Here is an 8,226-nt window from a genome sequence, read left to right as displayed (position 1 = left end):
GGTATAGATTGGACATCAAGAGCTTCCAGTCTTTTGGCTTGCAGGTCTGTGGATTGATTCCATGGAAACATTCATGCAAGCTCCACACTAAAAACAAAAACAGGTCCCTCTTGCTGTGAGGTGATGGTGCCAGCTTCTAATGTACCATGCTACAAAGGGACTGTTTTTCACTGCTTTCTCTTCCTGTCACTAATTATTATAGTGCACCGACATGTGCAGCATTCCTCACAGCGTTCTTCTTTTGTCTTTCAGAGTTACATACAACACAAACTGACCATACTCCATTTTTCCTGTGAAAGCTTATTGACTCCAAATGACTGCAGGGAGAATTCATTTAGCATGTTTTTTATCTTTGCTGACCAGAGATGCCAGTAACGCGTTACAAAGTAACGCGTTACAGTAATCTGACTACATATTTTAACAAAATATAATCTAACGCGTTAGGATGTCCTACAATGTAATCAAATTACCGTTACTCTTCATATTCGTCCTGCGTTACTTCGGCACTCCCCACTCCTTTCACATATGATTTGAAATCAAGCGCTGTGGACGAAAGTGTATTTATCTAACTCAACACACCTTCTCATTAACGGTGGTACAGAAATTTTATGTACTCGTAAGCATGCAGCTACCTTTCTTCGCTGAAACTTGACCTTTTTTAAATCAACAAACACAAATCATTCACTGCACATGACTTTAGAAAAAAATATGATATAGAAACTTATTACCCTGGTGCATGATGGGAGGTCCGCCTCTCCACTTCCCTCATCAGAACCTATTCCAAACCGAATTGATTTTTTTTTTTTTAATAAGTCCGTTACTATTTCATTATTTTCTCATGTGTAAACGTAAAACATAATGCAGATTTGTCTTATGCTTAACGAGAGATGTTGCTTTATTTTATTGTTATTCATTTGAATTAATGTATATGATGGTAGGGAAGAAGCACTAAATGATTTACAAAGTTAATAAGAGACTGACTATGTTCATAGAAGGTGAAAAACAATTAAAAGTTACAAGTTGCAAAACACTGTAAAGTCACCATTCGTAACTAATGCACTTTCAGTAAAGTATATGCGAAAAAAAATCGATTGTCATTTTTTTGTTTGGGGGGTTTTAACTAATAAAGTAACTAGTAATCTAACTTAGTTACTTCTAAACCTTAGTAATCAGTAAAGTAACTAGATTACTTTTTAAAGAAGTAATCAGTAATCAGTGGTCAGATTACTTTTTCAAGTAATCTGTGGCATCACTGTTGCTGACAGAACATGCAACATATACTTGTTCAAGTTTTGTTGCAATTCAGCCTGTGAGATAGTTGTGCACTTACTTTTTCTTTTGCTATAAAACCCAAAATTAAGAAGTGATTCCACCAGTTCCATTCAGAAGTCTTATAAGCATTTAAATTATGTCCACCTGTAGTCTCTTGAGAAACACCCTAGAGTATGAATGTCCAGTTTCAGTCCTTGAGGACCAACCAAAATCTCCAAGACAAGATGTTTTCCCCAAATTTGACACACCTGACTCAAATTAATGGGTCATTAGGCTTGTGCAGACCTAGACAACATGCTGTCTGGGAGATCCATTTAATTTGAAACAGGTGGGTTGGAGTGGGAGAAAAAAGAAGTCTTGAATCTGCAGGGTGGTGGCCCTCAAGGACCAAAACTGGACATCACTGTCCTGAAGTCTGAAGCAGCTCTAATTACAAAAACCAAGAAACACCCTAAACTTTTCAAGTAAAGTACTGATCACATTTGTACCCTCAAAACTCATAGACAAGGCAAGAAGGCCTTTGTTTTGATCCATTCATGGCAAGAAGTAGGACCCAAAGTGTTAACAAGAGAGAGCCAGGTGAAGGAAACAGGAAGAACAGAAAATACAAGAAAAAAACCTTGGGGGGAAAACACTTGACGGGTTGACATGAAAGAGTTATGACAAGGATCAACAACTGAACAAATGAAAACAAAAACGTATTTATAATGAGGGAGCTGATAAGTTACTTCTGGCGGGGGTGGAGATTTGCTAAAGACAGCTGTACACGGAGAGCAAAAAACAAAACTAAGAGAAAATCTAAAATTCAGACTGAAGCAATAAAACTTTAAGTCCACACAAACATGCATTTTTTCCCTCCTATATTCCACCAATTATTTATGTATATACACCTCAAGTACTGTGTTTGCTTTTTTAATTTATTCTGCGATATAACAGTGGAAAGGCTTAGGTTGTATCAAACAATACAAAACACTGTATTAATATTCTGTCTGATAGTTAAGATGGCTGCAGACAGGTTTGCAGAGGAGATAGTGCCACTTCATGTTTGTTTCAGAGGAAAAGACTGCTGAGACTAATTTAATATTCTCCGTTTTCACGCTCTGTTCCTATCGCCCTCATATCTAGTTACTTCTCCCCAGCTTGTTCTTAACCCACTAATACAGTACTATCTATCTCAAATGAAACAGAGATGCACGTGTTCATTTCTAGTATATTTTGTTTTGATTTGATGGTTTGATAACTTTAATGTTTCCAGATGTTACTCCAGAGGCACCGCCCAGCAGAGCACCACAAGTCATTCTGCATCCTGTCCTTTCTGAGCCAGGGTGAGTAGAAAATATTGCAGAAGTATTGAGCCATTCTGCCCGCCTGTTTATTTTCCTCTGCATGACTCCGGTGGCTCCTCCTTCATCTTATCTCTTCCTCTCTGTGACTGTTTGGTCAGAGGCCAAGTCAAACTTATTGGAGCACAGACATTTGGGTGACAATTTCAATGCGAGGGACGACATGACGATTACTCACAGACTAATGTTAGCAAGGCCTTTAGTTCACGCTACACTTGGGATGCCAAGTGGATTTTCACTGACTCGTTGAGAAAGCCAGTGGTCATGGGAAAACAACCGGAAGAGGAGGATAAGTGATGAGATGCCTTTCGACCCAGATGTTAATTGGATTAGCATCTATCACAAGAAACAGGACAAGAAAACCTCCATCTATTGGCTGATGGTCAGTTGTGATGATACAGATCAATCACTTGAAACAATACCAGTTATTTCTTTTTTTTTTTTAAATAAATCAACTAAACTTTCCAACTAAAAAGGAAGGAAAATGAAATGTCTCTTTAAACTTATATTTAGTACTCTCGCTGTAAACTGAACAGTGATAAAAACTCATTTGAGCCCACTTCAGACTTTAAATAACACTGCTGTAGGCCAACGAGAACATGCAACAGACTCATGGTGTTTTCTGTGACTGGGCCAAATAGTGTGTTGTTGTTTTATGGTGAAGGCATTAGAGGACACAGCATCAAAGCATATTGTATCACAGTATAGGTAACAATAGGTTGTCTGGCATTTTCATATCACATTTCTGTAATGAAATATCTATATATAATATAAGTCAGTACAAAATATGGGGCCACAAATAATAGTATGTATATATCAATGTAGGTACCATATGTGTCTGAATACAACAGAACTGTTTAAGGTTTAGTCCTACATTTATTAACCATAAAGCTCCACGACTGGTTCAGTACAAGGTGTGACAAATGCAATTCTGCGCTTCAACGAAACTGTTGCATTATTTGATAGCGAGCAAGACGTGCAATTTATAAAGGTTCAAGATGTACCATCTAGTCCTGCAGCTCACTCTGTATTCTGACCTGTAAAATATTACACTTTTCTTGCGATCAGTTTATAAAAAGCATCACATTATTTACCTTGACATCTTCAGGAGTGATTTAATACTACACCTTTGTTTAATAATGATTTAGCCAAAAGTAGCTTAATTCTCACATGATCTCTGGGTTTTTTTGTGCTTTATATGTATTCTGTTGGTCTCTGAATTCACTTTAGCTCATGGCTTACCCTGTCCATTCCATTTCTTTTTCCTTCCACATCCATTTTGCATCAAGTCATTAGCTCTCTCATTTTAAATATTTCCTAGTTTTCTTTGTTCTTTGCCAGTTTATCTACATTAGCTTCCTTGTCTTGCATCTTCTGTTATTCCTGCCTCTGCAGGGCCTTTTCATGATTAAAAAAAATAAATAATAAAAAATCACACTTTAATATCTCCCACCAATAGTCCTGTATTTTGGTCCTACCTTCTCCTCCATCACGAATGGTGACATTTTCATGTATATGAATTCTGCTCATTGGATTCAGTTAAATTTCAAGTACTTCATATAAAAACAGATTATTTTAGGATAGAGATTAATGATACAATTCTAGGAACCACAAGGAAGCCTGCAGTGTGAGAGAAGTTATCTCTTGGGTAAATATGGAACTAATTTTTAAAATATGATGGTGCTTGGTTATAAATAGTTTTCTATGTATATGTGAGCAGAAGAATTTAAAATTCAGTTCTGGCTTTAACAAGGAATCTAAACTAAAATTGTAGAAATTTGCTAAGTCTCATCAGAACTCTTGCTGCTACATTTTGGATCAGCTGAAGGGTTTTCAGAGAAGTTTTGGGAAGTCCTGTTAAAAAGAAATTGGACTAGGCCAAATCATAAAAGTAACAAAGGCAGGTTTCGACATCACTCTGGAACAGGATGCTCTTAATTTGGAATATTATGCGAGTGATGTAAGTCAGTCCTAGAAATCGTATTGTATGTGAAAGTTACAGGACACATCCCACTTAGAAATAACTCAGAGGTTACTCACAGTGGTACTGGAGCTCACGTTAATGCTATCCAGAGTAACCATATGGTTAGTGCGTTTGTGAATCATCAAGCCTTCACGTTTTTAAGATGATTCTTAGCACGTGTATAAGCAAAAAGCCACACAAGATTATCAGAATCCTTACTCATGTCACAAAGCCACGCGTTTCATTTTTTCCTCACTGCATCCTCTCTTTTTTTGATAAATGTGAATACACTGGTTGAGTTATAAAACCCACACTTTTCTAACTTTATTAATGCTAGAGTCCCTCCTTACCTGCATCTTTTATGCTCTTGTAGTTGCAGCTAGAAGATATCCCTGGCCTTAATGGCCTCATCCCAGGGTTAATGAGGGCCTGTTTCAGACCTCAGCACCCTGCAGGATTCCCTCATTAGAGCAGAGATCGAACCGGTGGTAGGGAAACCTTGGCGCCACAGGAATCGCATTATTTTATAAGCTGCCTCGCCTGTGGTCTTTACCCAGAGACAAGGGTTGCTTTGCAAACTAGTGTTAATATACCACAGAGAGGGTGTTAGAGCTGGATATGTGGACTGGGGTGGATTGGTTGAATAAGGGAAGAGGGTTCATTTCAGTCATGTCATTGGCACCCACTGTTTATGTAGGTGACAATATATGCTGGGGTCAGAAATTAATGGGGCCTCAGGGTGCAAATGCACTTTAGAATTCATTAAATCACTGAAATTAAAAATCAGGGTCAGGAAAGGTCCTTCCTTACATTTCATCCTGTTGCCAGTTTAGTCATGAATCTGTTAAAGTCTCTCTATATTATTGTCCTTTTGCCACTTGTGGACTGTAGCAGATAATTTACCATGTAAGATCAATTTTCCCCCCAACACAGCAATTAAGGCAAGAAGAAAATGCAGCCTTTTTAAGTAAAATGGAACCTAAGATCTAAAATAAAGCTCCACCCGACAAACAACACATTAGAATATGAAAGCTAAACAAGATTTTTAAATGAATAAAGAGAAAATTATTCTATTTTTAAGGTCAGTTGTCATGTTGCAGTGACAGAAAATGCATAGCTTAACATAAACAAAATACTTAATTTTGTACTCACTGAAGTGGCCTCAATAACAGACCTTACATTTAACAAAGGGATTCTGCATCGAAAAGATGACCCTTACTCTGTGTCTTGTTGAAATCAGCCTGATAAGGTTACCAGCTTGCAGAATAGGGTGGCAGACAGCTTTGATATCCAGCCGCGCAATTGATATCAAACTCTTCTTTGCTGCATATTTATTGCATTGTGCTCTGGTGCACAAAAAAGTATCAGTAAAGATAATGGCAAATGTTTCAGTCTTTCAGAGTTTCTTACACGCTCACAGATTCGGTGTCAGACCTCATAACAGTTTATCAGGCACAGGTGCAATCAATCAGCAATCAGTGCAGTGCAGTAGGCGGCTAAAGCAGCAGCACAGATTGCATTTACATACAATAAACATTTCCTTCCCTGTAACATGCAGAAAACTTAAATCTACATAATCATATATTTTGTCATGATTTGAAGAAATGCTAATATTCAACTAATTCTAACTGCTTTATTTAATGCCTCTTCTATATGACATATCGAAGGCAGCAACGGCATTCAAATATGTGGGTGATATTTTTAGATTAAACACAGGACTTTTTTCAACACAAGCTCTACCAAACATATCGGAATATAGACACAATGATAAATTGTTATGAATAGTACATAGGCATTCATGTTTCTTTGATAGATACATAAGCATCTATTTACTTTTATTTTATCTACAATAAACTGTATTGTAATAAGTCTAACTTAAAAGATTTAGATGCATAATTTAAAGGGCATTTAAAAGCTGCTTGTCTGTTTAGCATTGCACATGTTGCATACTGTAAAGCATTTTGCAGCCCCAGAGGAAGTTAATGATTCACACGGAGCAGAAAATGATTAGCTTGAAAATGAAAAAAAGTCAGAGGATGTGAGAGTCAGACCTCTGAAGCTCACTTTTCATCTCTGTTTAAGGTCAGTGACTAGAGTCCACAGTAACCACTACCAGCATATCACACCTTTCTTTCACAGCTGCTACTCCCACAGGGTGTAGCAGCTGTCCAAATACCACACTCAGTTAGGCAGAAGAGTACCTAAATGCCCTTTAAGATCAGTGCAGGTAAATGTGTTCAAAAACATGTTCGTTCTATCTATCTATCTATCTATCTATCTATCTATCTATCTATCTATCTATCTATCTATCTATCTATCTATCTATCTATATATATATCTATATATATATATATATATATATATATACTTGACATTTGATTTAATTCTCTTTAATTTTCTCCTTTTTGATTTTAGGAATGAGGGCAACCCTTTACTTCAGATCGAAGTGGAACCTACATCAGACGTGAGCACCTCTTTTGATCACTGTGAAGTTTTTGATGCTTTGAATGTGCATGCAAATCAAAGTTCTTCCCTCATTACGTCACTTTAATTTCCCACATTTCCTTCACTGATATCCGTGTGAAATTACAGGTGAACCTCCCACCATCACTTGTCGCAGTCATTTGCGTTGTTCTCCCATTTAGCATAATTTGTCTGAGCTCTCTGAGGAGCCTCCAGGTAAAGTTATGCGTCAAAAGCAGCATGAGTGAAAATAGATGTCTTCACTGCTTGCGTAGCTGTCCGTAACAATGATAGATTCTGTGAAAATGTGATGCAGATTGCCTTGAATTATACTCCAGCCATCATCTTTGAATAGGTCATTTTCACTGTTTTGCTAAATTATATATTTTAAATCAAATCAGAGTAAATCAGCCAGTTTTTCCCTCTGGTTGTGCTCTCTTTTCATAACTCTATTTTATTTAGTAACAGGTTAAACAGCCTCAGTATTCCAAGTACACATACTGAGAAATAAGCTGTTTTTTAAAATAACAACAACAAAAAAAGCAAAAACCTCATTATAACATTCTTTCACATCAAATTCTCTCTATGCTGGAAAAATGTGTTGTCTTCTTATCTTACTGCCTTGCAACTATGGATATGATACCTGAAATTAATTTAAAACCGACAAATGGAATATTGGTGTAATGTTTTATCATGACTTCTTAGTTGCATAATTTCTAAATCAGTAAACTGCAGATTTACAGCTAACACCAAACAATCAAATTTGACTTTACCACAGAATGAGGACGGCAACGATGAGGATTCTGGTGATGAGTTCGAGGAGATGAACTTGTCACTGCTGTCTGCTCGCAACTTCCCACGCAAGGCCAGCCAGACCAGTATCTTCCTGCAGGAGTGGGATATTCCCTTTGAGCAGCTAGAAATTGGAGAGATGATCGGCAAAGGTCGCTTTGGTAAAGTTTACCACGGTCGATGGCACGGAGAGGTCGCCATCCGCTTAATTGACATCGAGCGCGACAACGAAGACCAACTGAAGGCTTTCAAGCGTGAGGTGATGGCCTACCGCAACACTCGCCACGAGAATGTGGTGCTGTTTATGGGAGCGTGTATGAGCCCACCACATTTGGCCATCATTACCAGGTAAGGAGCAAGATGTTGCTGAATGTGTTGGATAAAAAGGTGACA

General features: G+C 37.6%; 1 protein-coding gene across 3 annotated transcripts in view; it reads left to right on the top strand.

Annotated features, from left to right (window-relative positions):
* Positions 1-8,226, top strand: part of ksr2 (kinase suppressor of ras 2) — a 159,661-nt gene that overhangs the window by 128,192 nt on the left and 23,243 nt on the right. For all 3 annotated transcript variants that reach the window (XM_042000638.1, XM_042000637.1, XM_042000636.1), the window contains exons 14-16: positions 2,528-2,597; positions 6,994-7,042; positions 7,820-8,181. In XM_042000638.1, the coding sequence (XP_041856572.1) occupies positions 2,528-2,597; positions 6,994-7,042; positions 7,820-8,181 (481 nt within the window). The remainder of the gene's footprint in view (positions 1-2,527; positions 2,598-6,993; positions 7,043-7,819; positions 8,182-8,226) is intronic.

Source organism: Melanotaenia boesemani, chromosome 11 (assembly GCF_017639745.1).
Source record: "Melanotaenia boesemani isolate fMelBoe1 chromosome 11, fMelBoe1.pri, whole genome shotgun sequence".
NCBI lineage: Eukaryota > Metazoa > Chordata > Actinopteri > Atheriniformes > Melanotaeniidae > Melanotaenia > Melanotaenia boesemani.
This window is presented reverse-complemented; position numbering and strand designations above follow the sequence as displayed.